The sequence below is a fragment of the Triticum dicoccoides genome, chromosome 5B (genome assembly GCF_002162155.2).
Source record: "Triticum dicoccoides isolate Atlit2015 ecotype Zavitan chromosome 5B, WEW_v2.0, whole genome shotgun sequence".
NCBI lineage: Eukaryota > Viridiplantae > Streptophyta > Magnoliopsida > Poales > Poaceae > Triticum > Triticum dicoccoides.
In genome coordinates, this window is record NC_041389.1 from 337,231,365 (window position 1) to 337,248,815 (window position 17,451).

A 17,451-nucleotide genomic window follows, 5' to 3' on the forward strand; every position below is an offset into this window, starting at 1 on the left:
ACATCACTATCTCATCTGGAAGATCAACTCCCACTCGATTCAAGTGATTGTTGCACTCAGACAATCTGAGCACAAGCTCAACGATTGAGCTTTTCTCCCTGAGTTTGCAGGCTAAGAAAATCGTCGGAGGTCTTATACCTCTTGACGTGGGCACGAGCCTGAAATCCCAATTTCAGCCCTCGAAACATCTCATATGTTCCGCGACGTTTCAAAAAACATCTTTGGTTCCTCAATTCTAAACCGTTTAACTGAACTATCACGCAGTTATCAAAATGTGTATGTCAGATGTTCGCAACATCCACAGACGACGTTCAAGGTTCAGCACACTGAGCGGTGCATAAAGGACATAAGCCTTCTATGAAGCAATGAGGACAATCCTCAGTTTACGGACCTAGTCCGCATAATTGCTACTATCAACTTTCAACTAAATTTTCTCTAGGAACATATCTAAACAGTAGAACTATAACATGAACTACGACATAATTTGCAAAAATCTTTTGACTATGTTCAGGATAATTAAGTTCATCTTATGAACTCCCACTCAGATAGACATCCCTCTGGTCATCTAAGTGATTACATGATCCGAGTCAACTAGGCCGTGTCCGATCATCATGTGAGACGGACTAGTCATCATCGGTGAACATCTTCATGTTGATCGTATCTACTATACGACTCATGCTCGACCTTTCGGTCTCCGTGTTCCGAGGCCATGTCTGTACATGCTAGGCTCGTCAAGTTAACCCTAAGTGTATTGCATGTGTAAATCTGTCTTACACCCGTTGTATGTGAACGTAAGGATCTATCACACCCGATCATCACGTGGTGCTTCGAAATGACGAACTGTAGCAACGGTGCACAGTTAGGGGAGAACACTTCTTGAAATTGTTGTAAGGGATCATCTTATTCACTACCGTCGTTCTAAGTAAACAAGATGCATAAACATGATAAACATCACATGCAATCAAATAGTGACATGATATGGCCAATATCATTTTTGCTCCTTTTGATCTCCATCTTCGGGGCTCCATGATCATCATCGTCACCGGCATGACACCATGATCTCCATCATCATGATCTCCATCATCGTGTCTTCATGAAGTTGTCTCGCCAACTGTTACTTATACTACTATGGCTACCGGTTAGCAATAAAGTAAAGTAATTACATGGCGTTGTTTAATGACACGCAGGTCATACAATAAATTTAAGACAACTCCTATGGCTCCTGCCGGTTGTCATACTCATCGACATGCAAGTCGTGAATCCTATTACAAGAACATGATCAATCTCATACATCACATATCATTCATCACATTCTTCTTGGCCATATCACATCACATAGCATACCCTGCAAAAACAAGTTAGACGTCCTCTAATTGTTGTTTGCATGTTTTACGTGGCTGCTATGGGTTTCTAGCAAGAACGTTTCTTACCTACGCAAAACCACAACGTGATATGCCAATTGCTATTTACCCTTCATAAGGACCCTTTTCATCGAATCTGTTCCGACTAAAGTGGAAGAGACTGGCACCCGCTAGCCACCTTATGCACCAAGTACATGTCAGTCGGTGGAACCTGTCTCACGTAAGAGTACGTGTAAGGTCGGTCCGGGCCGCTTCATCCCACAATACCGTTGAAACAAGGTTGGACTAGTAACGGTAAGCATATTGAACAAAATCAACGCCCACAACTACTTTGTGTTCTACTCGTGCAAAGAATCTACGCAATAAACCTGGCTCTAATACCACTGTTGGGGAACGTAGCAGAAATTCAAAATTTTCCTACATGTCACCAAGATCTATCTATGGAGAAACTAGCAACGAGGGAAGGAGAGTGCATCTACATACCCTTGTAGATCGTTATGCGGAAGCGTTCATGAGAACGGGGTTGAAGGAGTCGTACTCGTTGTGATTCAAATCACCGGAGATCCTAGTGCCGAACGGACGACACCTCCGCGTTCAACACACGTACAGCCCGGTGACGTCTCCCACGCCTTGATCCAGCAAGGAGAGAGGGAGAGGTTGAGGAAGACTCCGTACAGCAGCAGCACAACGGCGTGGTGGTGGTGGAGGAGCGTGGTAGTCCAGCAGGGCTTCGCCAAGCACCTACGGGAGAGGAGGAGGTGTCACGGGAGGGAGGGAGGCGCCAGGGCTTCTGGTATGGATGCCCTCCCTCCCCTCCACTATATATAGGGGCAAGGGAGAGGGGGAAGGCGCAACCTTGCCCCTTCCTCCAAGGAAGGGGTGCGGCCAAGAGGGGGGGAGGAGTCCATCCTCCCCAAGGCACCTCGGAGGTGCCTTCCCCCTTGAGGACTCTTCCCTCCCCAAGTTTCCTTGGCGCATGGGCCTCTTGGGGCTGGTGCCCTTGGCCCATATAGGCCAAGGCGCACCCCCTACAGCCCATGTGGCCCCCCGGAGCAGGTGGACCCCCGGACCCCTTTCGGCACTTCCGGTACAATACCGATAAAGTGCGAAACTTTTCCGGCGACCAAAACATGACTTCCCATATATAAATCTTTACCTCCGGACCATTCCGGAACTCCTCGTGATGTCCGGGATCTCATCCGGGACTCCGAACAACATTCGGTAACCACATACAAACTTCCTTTATAACCCTAGCGTCATCGAACCTTAAGTGTGTAGACCCTACGGGTTCGGGAGACATGTAGACATGACCGAGACGTTCTCCGGTCAATAACCAACAGCGGGATCTGGATACCCATGTTGGCTCCCACATGTTCCACGATGATCTCATCGGATGAACCACTATGTCAAGGACTCAATCGATCCCGTATACAATTCCCTTTGTCTAACGGTATTTTACTTGCCCGAGATTCGATCGTCGGTATACCGATACCCTGTTCAATCTCGTTACCGGCAAGTCTCTTTACTCGTTCCGTAACACATCATCCCGTGATCAACCCCTTGGTCACATTGTGCACATTATGATGATGTCCTACCGAGTGGGCCCAGAGATACCTCTCCGTTTACACGGAGTGACAAATCCCAGTCTCGATTCGTGCCAACCCAACAGACACTTTCGGAGATACCTGTAATGCACCTTTATAGCCACCTAGTTACGTTGTGACGTTTGGTACACCCAAAGTATTCCTACGGTATCCGGGAGTTGCACAATCTCATGGTCTAAGGAAAAGATACTTGACATTAGAAAAGCTTTAGCATACGAACTACATGATCTTTGTGCTAGGCTTAGGATTGGGTCTTTGTCCATCACATCATTCTCCTAATGATGTGACCCCGTTATCAATGACATCCAATGTCCATGGTCAGGAAACCGTAACCATCTATTGATCAACGAGCTAGTCAACTAGAGGCTTACTAGGGACATATTGTGGTCTATGTATTCACACGTGTATTACGATTTCCGGATAATACAGTTATAGCATGAATAAAAGACTATTATCATGAACAAAGAAATATAATAATAACCAATTTATTATTGCCTCTAGGGCATATTTCCAACAGTCTCCCACTTGCACTAGAGTCAATAATCCAGTTCACATTCGCGTAGGAGTATGTGCTTTGTTGTGGGCAATTTGGAACTGCAGAAATGATTTGGCTTTTAACAGAACAACAAATATTCATTTTTTGCAGGTTATATTCCGTGCCACTGCGCTGATCCGTATGTGGTCCGTTACTCACTCCGATGGAGGCCAGGGAGCGTTTGGTTACTGGATCTATCCGGTGGAAGATGGTAGCACGGGATATCTTCAACCGGTTTGGATGACGGTAATGTAATAGGATAGGCGATTAGTTTTCCTATCTTTGTTATGCTAGCCGGTTGTGGCCTATTGCCTTTTTGTTTTTGGCGTTGTGGCTCTTTGCGAGCTTGCCGTTACTTTGTTTCAGACTGTAAGACCTTGTTTAACCTATTTGCTTATTTATAAAGGTGGCCATATGCATCATTCTGATGTAGAGGCCGGGGAATCCCTTTTTGATTTTTTTTTTGATATCAATAAAGAGAGCCATGATGGGCTTCCAACACTACGCACATCTCACTCGAATACATACCACAACAACGTAGAAATTGACCTTAACAAAAATAGATCCTAATCAGCCTTAAAACAGGAATATGTCTCAAGGTATTGTAAACTTCATCTCGCCAACTAAAGGAAGCACATGGCATGATAAAAACGACGGAAAAATGCATTGCAGTAAATGAATATGAACAGGGAGAAAGAACGTGCAGAAAACTATTTTATTTTACACACACTACAAATATTTAAATATCTCACTGCAAAAATGGCATATCCAATTGTTGCGCGCCTCGCCAGTGGCGTCGGCGGCAAAGCCCGACTCCCGCTTCGTCCCCGCCCACCTCGTCTGGATCCCAACGAGGTCCGCGAACCTCCTCTCGCGCCTCGCCGGTGGCGCTACCGATGCAGCTAGCCTCCGGCCTCGTCTCCGCCTTGTCCCTGTCGACGCCTACAAGCATGTGAGATTAACAGTGTGGGGAAATGGGGAGAGAAAATGAGATTTGGTCCTACCGCTGGGGATATGATGCTAGTTCGCTAGTATACCAGTCCTAACGAACGACTTGGTCTAGCGGATGTGTCCACCGCCTTGACTTTAAGATTCGTGTTCTGAATCCAGCGATAGTATATTTTTATGTAAGCTAACATTTTCCATATTTTTATGTGATAGTATATTTTCCATATTAGGAAGATGAACATGCGTGTGTTTCCCTGGGATGATAAACAAAAATGGAACCTGATTGGTTCTCACTCTCCAATTCCTATAAAAAACAAATCGAAGTTAGTGTCTTCAAATGTCAAAGATTGTACAAAGGAAATTTTGAAGCACGACTGTTGGATCAGATTACTGCATAGCAAAGCATACTTCTATTAAAGTATACTCCCTCCGTCTCAAAATAAGTGTCTCAAACTTAGTACTCCCTTCATTTTTTTACTATGCATATAATATTTGGTCAAAGTCAAACATTGTAAAGTTTGACCAATTTCGTAGAAACAAGTATTAACATCTACAATACTAAAGCTATATGGCATGAAAATTTATTTCATGATGCATCCAACAATATTGATTTCATATTGTAAATCTTGATATATTTTTCGATAAACTTAGTCAAAGCTAGCAAAGTTTCATTTTGACCGAATCTTATATGCAAACTAAAAAAAAACAGAGGGAGTACAACTTTGTGCAAAGTTAGTACAAAGTTGAGACACTTATTTTGGCACGGAAGGAGTAGATATTTATTGTGTGTCATTCATAACAACAATTAATTGTTGTGTACTCCATAGCAGTGGTTGATTGTTGTGCTTCTATCAATGCTCTTCACTTTATTTGGACCCTCTCATGTGTTTGAATTTTAAATAATTTAAATTGTGATCTCTAAATTTGTAATATTCATGAATTGTGTGAATCTTCATTATCAAGTTTAGATTTAGGGCCTGTTTGGTTTGCTTCCAGAGAAAGTTGCCTGAGTCAGGCAGCATCGAGTCAGGCTCTTAGTACGTGTGCAAATATGTATTGTAGTTGAAATTCTCTAAGCGATGCAAATAAACATCAGGTGTCCAGTTCAAGCCTAGAGACTATACAAAAGGACATAATTGTACATGCCAAAACATCCAGATTCCTAATGCAATTCTCAGGCTTTAACTTCAAAACATTTGCTCATATACTAGTTAACAGGAAAAAAATGGTGCCTTGAGTGGTGGCCACTGTTTTATTCTTTCTGGCGACGATACTCCCGAGTCGATGCAGAGCTTGGTGAACTTGCTGCATGAGAAACCAGCCGTGGATGCATTGGAGGTCATGGTAAGTCTGCAAGCCAACCTGCAGTGCAGGGAAAGGGTTAGTTTTCAAAGTGAAGTATGATTGCCGTACGTGCAAACGGAACGAAAGAATTAGCCACACAAATAAAGGCATAAAGCAAAGAGCATGTTTTGAAGACAGGAAATTTCTGTCTGCATGAGCGAGGGAACCTGGTTTATATATATGGCGGTGACGGTTGCCTCTCTATATGACTGTCCCGCTAGGAATTAAGGCGTCCTTAATCACGGTGACAATGCCACTTTTGATGAAGTATCCATCACTCTCCCTTGAAGCTTCTTGGATATCATCAACATTGATTATCTGTAAAAGCAGCATACCAATTAGGATCTGACATTACTTACCACAATAAACATGGCATAATATTCTTTTTCAGTACTCCCTCCGATCCATACTACTTCTGGCTCACTTAGTACAACTTTGTACTAAAGTTTTACTAAGTGAGCGACAAGTGATATGGATTGGAGGGAGTAGGAAAGTAAAGAGTTTTTTAGCAAGCATACGGTTTGCCTGAGAAATATTGCCACAGAATAATGCATTAGTATTTGGTAACATAAAGAGGACTGAAATCAGTGTTTCAGGGCACATTCTTGCAAACATCTTTTCATTAACAAGAAGATGATAATGACCAAGAAAAATCTATGAGTCTATTTATGTTCAGATAGAGCCTCCTCTTGTTTTCACCCCAGAGTAATGAGTAGTTGAACAGAGCATACATGAAAATACGGGTTGACTGGCAGGAGGTAGAGATGTATATGAAGTACCTTCACATTTTCTCCGATTCGAGCATTTTTGTCGATTATTGCTTTTCTGATGTGCGCATTTTTTCCAATACCGATGGGAATGCCGCCACTTTCAGAAAGGATTTTCTTGTCATTTTCCGTCTGCACAAAAAAAAATTCACTATGTTCTCACAACGCTTTCATGGCGCTATTAGCACAGTTCTGTTTGATTATATTTCACCTCATAATAGTCTGCACCCATTAGCAGGGAATCCTCTATAACCGCGCCTTCTGATATGCACGAACGTAGTCCAACAACAGAATGGTTGATTGTACAATGCTAGCCAAAAGGAGAAAAAGAAATACAAGATAGTGAATTTTAGAAAGCCCATGTACTGAAGCATGAGAAACTAGACTTGAGGGAGGAGAAGATATCCGATGGATAACATATCAGGTATGAAGGTCCTAAACATGTCGTGACCTAGAGTCTCAAGGGAAAAGGCGGCTTACATTAATGACGCAACCTTCACCGATAACACTGTCTGTCACATCAGCGTTAAGAACCTTCGAAGGAGGCAAGTATCGAGATTGTGTATAAATTGGGGCAGAACGGTCATAGAAGCTGCAAACAAGTTTTTACCAAAAGTGAGTAATAGGTAGTGAATCGAGCAAAATGCCCCTCCTAACTTTTTTCAACTGTAGAATATCTACCTAAAATCTGGTACTGGTTTCTTGGTTATTCCCAAGTTTGCATTGTAAAACGCCTCAATAGTCCCAATATCTTCCCAATAACCATCATATAAGTAAGCTTGCACCTGTCACAGATAATAGCAGCCTAAGCAAACAAAGTATATGGAATATGAACGCTGGAAACAAATTGAAGTAACTACAAAGTCGATAAGTAACTTCTCTCAAAAGATCATGAAAACTAAATTCTTGATGGACAAATATTTAAGTTCATAAACCAATGCTTTCACTTTTACTACAAAATATGAAGGAGTTTCACCTTGTTTCACAAGATAAAAGTTACAGCGTGAAAATAATAAGAATAACATGCACTACAAGCTTCAAGAGCATAGCGTACCCTCATTCCAATTTCTGTTGCACCAGGAATAACCTCACTTCCAAAGTCATTTGCTGAAGGAAAATTGTCACGAAGAAGCCGAAGCATCGCATCTTTGCTAAAAACATAGATTCCCATGCTAGCAATATAAGGTAATTCCTTGGCCCTCTCAGAATCAAGGCCCAGTATGGTGGTGTCAACCTGCAAGATTACGGCATGTCAACTGAAAAAACTAACTGCACAAGCATATATACTTTCGGCTCCTTAAGGCGTATCGTATGTTTTAAATTAGATACAGAAAATGCTACTTAGCTGCATACCATCATTGCCTTCAACTTCTCTCCTTTTGGTTTTTCTGAAAACTCAACAATTCTCCCTTCATCGTCAATTTTCATCAGGCCAAATACAGTTGCGCGCTCCTCGTCCATTGGCAGGGCAGCCACAGTAATATCAGCATCTGTTTCTCTGTGTGCTTGAATGAATTTTTGGTAGTCCATACGGTACAGGTGATCTCCAGCCAGAATAAGGAACTCCATAACATTGTGTTCCTCAAACAGCCATAAGTACTGTCGCACGGCATCTGCGGTACCCTGATTTGGGAAAAGGCAAGAGAACAAAAACTCGTTGGTTCAAGACTATATATTAATATAAAAAGAACATAACATGTCAGGCCTCAGGGGATAACATAAGGGTGTTTGCAGCATCTATTGTTATGCATCATTGTGAACTTGATTTTTTGATTCCAAGGAAACTGCAGGACCCTCCAAGTTCATGAATGTTTCTAAAAGATAAATGATTTGTCTGAATGTTTCTAAAGATAAATTCAACTTATTAAATGTTAACTGTCCCCTGGGACAGAAGTACAACAGGGTGTAAACTGTGAATAATGCATGAATTTCTTTTCATTAACCGATATGTTGACATAAAAAAAAATCTCTGCTGCTCTTCTTCTACTCTATGCAATTTAACAACATACCACAATTTATTTTTATGCATTTTTGCAACTATATTTACTTCTTATTTGAAGTTTAAAATTCTTGACCTGCTTGGTACAAAATTTGAGCCCTTACATGAACACATAGTAATAGTTGGAGATTGATACTCTAGATCTAGATGGAAGATGAATCAACCAAGGTACCTGAAACCAGTTAGGATTCTCCGGGCTCTGCTGCGCAGCGAGAACTTCGACAAAGCCATCATTCTTGTATCCACCAATGTTGTTCCCGTAGGCCCTCGAGAGGTGGCGGTTGAGCGACGCGGAGTTGAACTGCGTCAGAACATAGATCTTGGACACATTGCTGTTGAGGCAGTTGCTGACCGGGATATCTATGAGCCTGTAGTTGGCACCCAACGGCACCGCAGGCTTGGCCCTCTTCTTGGTCAGTGGGTACAGCCTTGTCCCGGCGCCACCACCGAGGATGATCCCAAGAACACTCTGCGGCGATGGATGGATCACATCAGTTGGATGTGATGAGAAAACATTATGTCAAAACATTCAAAATATTAACCGGATGAACTGCTGTCTCAGGTTTATGTACTTCTATCACATAATTTGATAAATTAAAATGCAAATTGTTAGCAGTACAGTCTCCAGGTCTTGAGCCAATTTATATAAACGTTTTTAATTGAAGGTATGGAGTAAATAATTCTACGCCTGCCCCCATTTCATGGATCATAATCTACATATTACACTCTACCCCAATGCGGCAGACGACAGGACCATCGTGAAATCAACGGCAAGGCGCGAGAAAACGAACCCCATCTGCTCATCCAAACGCGCCAAGTATGGAGTAGTAGATAAAATAAAGGGACCCGCATCGAAACCCCAACTCTGCGTGCGCACGAACCTTTTCCCGCGTAATAATCACGAAAGGGACGGCTAAAAGTCGCATAATAGAGTGCGGAGGAAGGTAAATGTCAAAGAAAAAAAAAGCGTGGAGGAAGGTGATCGGCGGGATCGCGCATTACCGTGCTGGCGTCCGGATCGAGGCACGTCTGGGAATTGCGCGAGTCCGAGACGGCCCGGGGCGAGAACAGGGGCCGCGGCCTCGCCGTCACCGCCCGCGCCCGCCGCCCGCCGGCCGCGCGGTGAGGAGAGAATGCGGCGGGTGCCGGCGCCGGGATCGGTGCCCCGTACGTGGCGGCCGTCGCGCACATCGCCGTCGCCGTCGCCATCGGGGCCAGAGAGTGACGGGTCGAGGCGGTGGCAGCGACGGCCGAGAGAGACCGAGGGAGTGAGGTGAGGTGAGGTGGGGCTGGCTGGCGGCAGGACAGGCGCGCACACACGTACCCCCTTTCAGCGGCTGCGAGAGTTTTCAGCTTCTTTTTTCCGCTTTGTTCCTGTGTCTCTGTGTGCAGCTCAGCCTCAGGGCATGGCTTGTCTGCATTTATGGTTGTGTTTGTACATGTGCCGCGATTGCGTGTGCGGTCGAGATGAAGCTCGGACCAACGGCTCTGCTTGCGCACGCGTGTCTATATTTCACGTTTTCTTTTTGACAGGAATATTCTGCAGTGAGCATCTCTCTCAGGACAACTCTGTTTTTTTTTTCTTTGAGGTTCAGGCCAACTCTGATGTTCAAGGCGTATTTAAAACAAAAAAGAAGCTAGCCAACTCAGTTCCAGGATGCTCCTTCGATTGGGCCTTCGTTGGCCGTCGGATCTACCTTCGGGCGAGTTTGAACCGTTAGATCTTCACAGCAGTAAAACCCATTTTCACCTCGCAGTTATTTTTGCTGGCCAATGACGGGTGGGCTCGCGCCATGCACTCATTGGTTGGGTTGCTTGTTTCTGCGTGCAAAACGCTTTGTCCAATCCGCTCCGCGTGCTCGCACCGCACCCAATCCCATCCTCTCCCCTGGTCGTCCCGATCCACACCAGCCGCCGCACAACCCTAGCCCCTTTCCCCTCGATCCCCACAGCCCCTCCCTCCTCCTCGCTCTCCGCCATGGCCTCTGCACTAGGAGCCTCTCCATGGCCTCCTACCCATCCCCCCCACCACCATAGGTGTACACAGATGGTGGATCCGTGCCGGAGAAGAGCAGCTCCAGTTATGGTGGGGTGCATCTGTGCCGAAGATGAAGGAGGTCCGCTACCCGTCTTTGCCTCCTCGTTGCGTCCTTGTTGCTCCTCCTCCTCTCTCTCTCTCCGCACCTAGCAGTGCAGCAGCCGGAACAAGGGGAAGGAGCAGCCCGACCCGGCTCCATCTCTCTCCTTCATGCAGGAGAACTGGATGAGCAGGTGGCGAGGGAAGCCGCCACGGCTAGCGGCGGCGCTGCACAGGAACGTCCACCTCCAGGTCTCCATCCTGTCTCACGATCCCTTTCCGTTTCAGTGTTGTTCTTTTTTCTCTTGGCCCGATCTGCTCACAGGTTTGAGGCTTCGTGTTGTAGGGACCAGATCTTGGCTATGATCTATGCTGCTGATTTGGCTATCAACTGCTAAATCTACGAATCATTCAAAATGTTTTGCCTAACTGCACAAGCTTGCATATGACCACTGGGCCATGTCTCTTGTGAGCCCCCATAATTCTTTTGTTCTATTGATGTTTTGCCTAACTGCACAAGCCTTGCATATGACCACTAGGCCATGTCTTTTGTGAGCCTCCATAATTCTTTTGTTGTATTGATGTCGTGGAGTTCAGTAGATTAGTAAAAGGGTCTTTTGATTTCGTTGAGTTCAGTAGATTAGTAAAGGGTCTTTTGATTTTGTTGGCCATATAGGATTTTACTACTGCTATGGACAAAAGAAGGCTAAAGCTGGGAAAGACAACAATGTCAGGAGCCAACCGAGGTAAAGAAACCTAAGTTGACAAGCAGGGCGTACTCCCCTCTGCAGTTATTTTTCTCTGCTATTCATTGAGCATATCAGGAGATTGATAGACAGTGTGAGAACTGGTACATAAAATAATTTAAGAACATTAATCTGAATCACATAGTGGTTCCTAACATTTAGCATTTCTAAAATTTGCCATTTTTAGATAGACAGTGTGAGAACTGGTACATAAAATAATTTAAGAACATTAATCTGAATCACATAGTGGTTCCTAACATTTAGCATTTCTAAAATTTGCCATTTTTACCTAGATCCAAAATGCCGAGAAGCAGGGTTTATTTTCTCTCATCACCATAACAAAGGTATGCAGTCCATTCTTATATTATTTTTTTACAATGGCATTATGCACATAACCTGTCTGATGCAATGGACAATCGGATATTTGTGGTTGGTATAAATCATTTTAATGCATAAAAGAAGAGTTGGTAGGTTTTGACATGAACATGATGAATTATTGCGGCCTTGTTGTTTCTTGAATGGTAGTGTGTAGAAAGTTTGTTTTGCTCTTGAAAGGTGTGTGTGAGAGTTCGAGGGAAGAAACTATTGCTTTACTTATGTTTCAACTCCAGTGAGGCATGTTTGAACGGTAGTGAAAATATGGTGCTTATTTTTATTTTGCTGATTTGAGGATATTGGTAGTAGAATGTCCTTTTGGGCTGGTCTTGCGGTTCATTCAGTTTCAAGGGAAAAGATATATGTGTGGTTTCTTTGCTTTACAGAAGATGCATTATATGATGTCTTCATCTTGGTAACCATTACCAATTTTACATTCTGTGGTGAATTCTAAATCATGCTAGGCAATGTTGTCTTTTAATAAGTTGTCATATTGTACGCATGAGTTCTCTAAAATTCCTGGGTGGTTTATTCTATTATAAAGCTAGAAAAGAAGCAGCAATGGGGAGTTGTTTAAGGACGGACAAAAGCCATGAGTTGTTTTGCTGGGAAAAGAAACAAGTAATATCACATTCTGAAGGTTCATTTTCATCTATACGGGTCAGGAGTCCTTAACATGTGAAGTATCATAGGTTTCTAACCATGTACATAGGTCATACACAGCTAAGCACTCGAGCTATGATTATTGTTATGTATGGATTAATAGTGATAATCATTGTTTGGTTCAGGCATTGAACAGCTAAAACTAACTCAAAAGTATATGTTGTTTCAAAATAAATGATGTACCTAAAGAACTTTATTGATGATCAGGCGTGCATTTCGAATGCATTTGAATCAAATTCAGAATGCCTGAGGATTGATTTTTTCTGTTGGTCATGTTGTAAAAATAGGAAGCAGCTTCTCACGAGCTAACCTTTTTTTTGCACTTGTTGTACCAAGGAAATCTGTTCTCCCGTGAGTACAGTTCGATTGTGTGTACCCAGAGTTTTTTTGGTGCTTACAGGACAAAAAAGTTATATTTACTTTGATTCATCTATTTGCAGCAAAAAAAAACTTTTTCTTCGTGCATAAATGTGTAGTGTTCATTATTCAGATCAAATCAGTGAGACTGTCGTTTTTGTATCGGCTTTGAGGGAGGATGATGTTTTGTGCATGTTTCATTTGCCATCAAGGCGATCATGATGTTGACTCATGTCTAATGCTGATGGTGAACCGATTTATTTCTAACAAAAGAACTATGAACCTGAGCTTTTCAGTGTCGTTTATCTGGTGTAGGGGAATGTGGATGTTAAAGCATTTGGTTCTGATGGATCATATTATTGGTTCTCTGTTCAACTGAAGATGGCTTCAGATAGGACTAACGTTGGAATATTCATGTGTTATATGCCAATATAGATTTCTCAATGTATCATTTTGGCACTGTTTGACTGCTGAACAATATTGCCATGCTGATCATTTCTCATGTCTTTGCAATTTTTGGTCTTTGTTTGATTTCGTTGTGTGGTGTGCTTCGATCTAGGTGAGTTGAGTTGCTGCTTGGTTGGAGATATTGATGTCGTTCGAGACGCCCGCTGGATTCACCCTTTTCAAGGCTCTGAATAAGGGCAAGCTCGACAAGGTCGAGGTGAGTGTTCGTCACCACCTCAGCTCTTGGTTTGGTTTGGATTACTCGTGTTTTTTATTTTGACTGCAAAATAACTTCTCTTTTCAACACACTTAGTACGTGATCTAGCAATCATATTTTATAATAGAGTAAGTGAGAAAAAGCTCTTTATTTGAATGACCAAGAATCCGTGGTGTGCTCCTGAACTGCAAGAAACACTCCATTACGAAACTCACTTAAGTAGGCTGATAGATGATACCTTGTCTTAAGCCTATTTTCTCAAAATAATGAGAGGCTGAATGATTCAAACACAAGCTGAACCATCTTTCTCACCTCATCATTTCGTTACATTTGATTACTGATTCGTTAAGGAGTTGTTGTTCTGTGTTCACCTATTTTCCCAAACTGTATGTACGCATCGCTCGCAAAAGAAATCGATTTAAACCCTGTTCGAAAAAATTTGGGCTGTTGTAAGGTTGAAAAAAAATGCATGTGTTGTCATGTAAGCACTTGAATTGAGGAGCAAAATGAAAAGTAACTCAGCAGTGGATAATCTTACCTCATTAGCCTAGACAATACTACAGGTAGTATGCTGTTGCTGGCCCATATATCCCAAGACAGGGTACACAGATAGCTCTTGACCTTGCCATAACGTAAGTAGTTCATTTGGTTAATCTGTTTTGCGTTTTGACATGCATAATTTGTTGCATTATTCTATTCTTGATAAAATGATGATAAAAATGAAATGAATCTTCAGTATTGGGGCTGATGGTCGGCACTTGTTGTGTAAATGGAGTACACGCACATTGCAGCGATAAAGTTATTAATTGTCCCTATATATTCCTCAGTTAGATCTCTAATAAATCAAGAAGTTTGACAATTGTCAGTAAGTTCAGTATATCATCGTCTGCTTAATATTTCGCAAGTGGAAAAAGCATACAAATATTAATTCTCAGTACAAAGGTGAAGTGTTCATATATATCAATGCTTTCACCTCACTTGTCATGCTGTTATGAACTATATTTTTTTGTGATTGCTATATCAGAATCAAATTGACCCATCCGATGCTTGACTGTATCTTAGCATGCTTATCGAGTACATCCCTTATGTCATTTTTAGAGATAAATTCATTTGTGTCAAGTATCGCATTTTGCCATATGAACATGACAAGTTGTCATATATTGGCCTGTCAAATTTATCGGGTGTCAAGTTCACTTGCCATATTCTTAATTCTGTTTCTTCTCATTTTGATGTTGGTGTGTGTATTGTTAGTGAAAATATGCTCACCATTTTTTTTAAATATGTGTATGCCATTAACTGATGTCATTGTTAGTAATTTGTATTTGCTTTATCCGCTCTGATGAGTTTGTCAGGTTCCTTTCTCAATATGCTTAGATGCTTGTGCAACAGCAGAAGTAATGGTTGATTGGTCCAGCCTTTGTGTCGGTTTCATATGTATATATGTTGGCCTAGCTAACATTGTGAGTTAGTAATTTATGCTTCTTTTCTTTGGGATAATTATGCCTAGCTGGAAACAAAGAGGAGTCAGGTATGATACAACCACGGCGGCTGGCCAGCGACTAACAGGTAATTTCTCTTTCAATTTGATGATAATGGATGAGAATCAGTTCTATGATTGCAGCTTAATTGCAGCTTATAAAAGCAGATGTTGGAATGTGATGTACTTATTCATCATGATAGATGCAATTGCTTATTAGTTGGTGCTCTCGAATCCTTCTTTAACTAATTTACTTTGGAGTTTGGACAAAGGAGACTATTTTTTTATTCGTTCTGTCATGGATTCCCTCTCTAGCCTATGTATGTTTCAGAGATAGGCACACACCTAGGAGAAGCCTGAGATATAATAATAGTGCTAAGCAATTACTCTGATTGTCATTCTATGCTATTATCACAACACAGGTCAACAGATAGTCAACAAATGTGTAATCAGCTTTGTCTGGGTCCTGCATCATCTACTAATAATCAAATTTTGTAGCGATCGTCTTATAAATTAGCATACCTATTTCTCCACATTCGGTAGCTTTTATTGTGACTACAAAGAATATAGTTTGAGGATGGCATGCCAATTCTTCTATGTCTTAGGTATGAAGTAATTTCTAAAATGTCTTAGGCTTCCCTGTAAATTATGCAAATTTATGGCATGCCACTAAAACCTACAGGGTGCTCCACCGATGGTGAAAATACCTCACAGGATGATGTTGGATATTATTCTACAAACTTTGGGCCTACCGGTGGCTGAAAATGTGACAGTGGCATGATGTGGATGACTGTAATTTCCATACACCAACGTTATCTTTTGGAGATAAAATAGCCGTATGGCTATTACATGAGACCATGTCAGAAGACCCTGCTGCTATGGAAGCAAAATGATTCATGAAATCTGCGGTGAAAACAAAGATAAGAAACTATAATTACAGCAGCATTAAGAAACCGAGGACACGAAATGAGTCTAAAAAATGCTATGGGCTAATTCGTTCTAGCTAGGTACATGCACGACTTATCTTATATATATGCAACGTAACAATGTGGATAACTAGAACTGTTGTGATGTTGCTCTATTATAAGTACAAATAATTCATGGTTATCTTTTCTTTGGTTTACAGGCGATGTGTGGTAGAAGTTGTACTCACAGGAAGACTATCGTGCTGTGTATAAACCACATTCTACGATTCACTTCTGTTATGCATATTTACTTTTCAGTTTTAGGACCAAAACCCATCCATTGTAATGAATTTGGTTGTATGGGCATTACCTATTTGACTTAGGCTTGCTTCATCACATATAGACTGCTTTTCTTTTCCCCACTGCTTGTATGACCTAAAACTATCATGTATATGAGCCAAGTTATTAGCAATGTTTCACATTTTCTTACTTGCAATACTGTGCTTGCCTATTCAGGTTTGAACTTTGGTTATCCTTATACAAGCCCCCGTTCATTTTGTTTATATACTGGTTAGAGTAGTAACCATATGTGCTTGCTCAATACTGATAAATGGAATATTTTCAAAGCACGTATGGTGTGGTTCTTTTCGCAATTTGGCGCAACGGGAGATTACTGAAAAATACACATTTTTTCAACATGACATGATCTTGAAATGGAACTCTACTACCAAATTAAAATGTGTAAGTGTATCTCATTGTAGATGACAAGTCTCTTTTTCTATTAAAGTGGGTTAAATTTGTTATCATATATGCTTGCCCGCTACTAAAACAACTATCATGGAATTTCTTTTCATGCTGAATATGGATTCAGTGGGTCTTTGCGCCATTTGTTACCCGGCTGACGAACCGAGAAAGAAAGGAAGGGGATAGATAGTCTTCGATGGCTCCGCCCCCTACCGCTTCATATTCAGCTCCTCACGGGCCATAGGCATCGCTCTACGTGGGTTGGGCTAAATAACATATGGGCTATCCTAATACCTCTTGATCCCTATATCTCCGTATATGCACAACAAAGACATGTTTTTTTCTTAGGTTTCTTATCTTTTTCCTTTTTTTGCAAGAAAAATATGCATGGCCTGGTTTCTCATCATGATAACCATGTTTCCAAACTTGCTAAAAAAATACAACCATGCCAACTTTACTCTCTCATCATAGTGCCCATATTTTCAAACTGAACATATTCATATTATGCAAAGTTTCCCTTTTTCCAGACTATTATTTAACAACGTAATAAACATGTTTTAAAATAGCATGATTTAGTTGAAGGTTCTTGCAGCATGAAACTATTTTCATCGACAACATGTCTTCAGGAGGTCTCTGCGCCATTTGGCGCAACGGGTCAACTAGTGTGCCTAGCAACCCCTAGAAAAAACATATTCAAATTCAAAATTAGCATTGAGATACAAAAATTCATCATTTTTTTCTCAATGTGCACAAGGTATGCGGCGGCGAGAGCGGCACAGGACCACAATCAAAGAGCGACCGCTGGAGTTGTCATGCGTACTCCTCTGCCCACACGGCCGCTGCTGCTCCTCATCGTCGTCGAAGATGACCATCTCCTCCTTGTCT

The 17,451-nt window shown here is 42.0% G+C and overlaps 1 protein-coding gene and 1 long non-coding RNA gene across 12 annotated transcripts; one reads left to right on the forward strand and one right to left on the reverse strand.

Moving 5' to 3' along the window:
- Positions 1–5,490: 5,490 nt before the first annotated feature.
- Positions 5,491–9,938, reverse strand: LOC119308779 (glucose-1-phosphate adenylyltransferase small subunit 1, chloroplastic/amyloplastic). Its single transcript, XM_037584924.1, has 10 exons — positions 9,561–9,938; positions 8,731–9,027; positions 7,913–8,182; positions 7,614–7,793; positions 7,241–7,344; positions 7,040–7,151; positions 6,771–6,869; positions 6,572–6,691; positions 5,960–6,110; positions 5,491–5,810 (listed from the first exon to the last, which is right to left on the reverse strand). Exons 1-9 carry the CDS (start codon positions 9,765–9,767, stop codon positions 5,994–5,996), a joined length of 1,506 nt encoding a protein of 501 aa, XP_037440821.1. The 5' UTR covers positions 9,768–9,938; the 3' UTR covers positions 5,491–5,810; positions 5,960–5,993.
- Positions 9,939–10,412: 474 nt separating this feature from the next.
- LOC119308780 lies at positions 10,413–16,318 on the forward strand. Of its 11 annotated transcripts, none has more exons than XR_005150293.1 (5): positions 10,413–10,887; positions 10,982–11,103; positions 11,312–11,725; positions 13,336–13,440; positions 14,004–16,318. It is a non-coding gene; the product is annotated as an uncharacterized LOC119308780 (long non-coding RNA). The 11 variants fall into 11 exon arrangements; XR_005150288.1 differs by having other exon boundaries at positions 11,312–11,381; positions 11,675–11,725; positions 13,336–16,318; XR_005150290.1 differs by having other exon boundaries at positions 11,312–15,924; positions 16,044–16,318.
- The last annotated feature ends 1,133 nt before the right edge of the window (positions 16,319–17,451 follow it).

Coding starts and splice junctions, on each gene's coding strand:
- LOC119308779 (XM_037584924.1), bottom strand. CDS start 9,767: ATGGCGACGGCGACGGCGATGTGCGCGACGGCCGCCACGTACGGGGCA. Junction 7,794..7,912: donor AGAAGTTGAAGGCAATGATG/GTATGCAGCTAA, acceptor GTAATCTTGCAG/GTTGACACCACCATACTGGG. Junction 7,152..7,240: donor AAACCAGTACCAGATTTTAG/GTAGATATTCTA, acceptor ACTTGTTTGCAG/CTTCTATGACCGTTCTGCCC.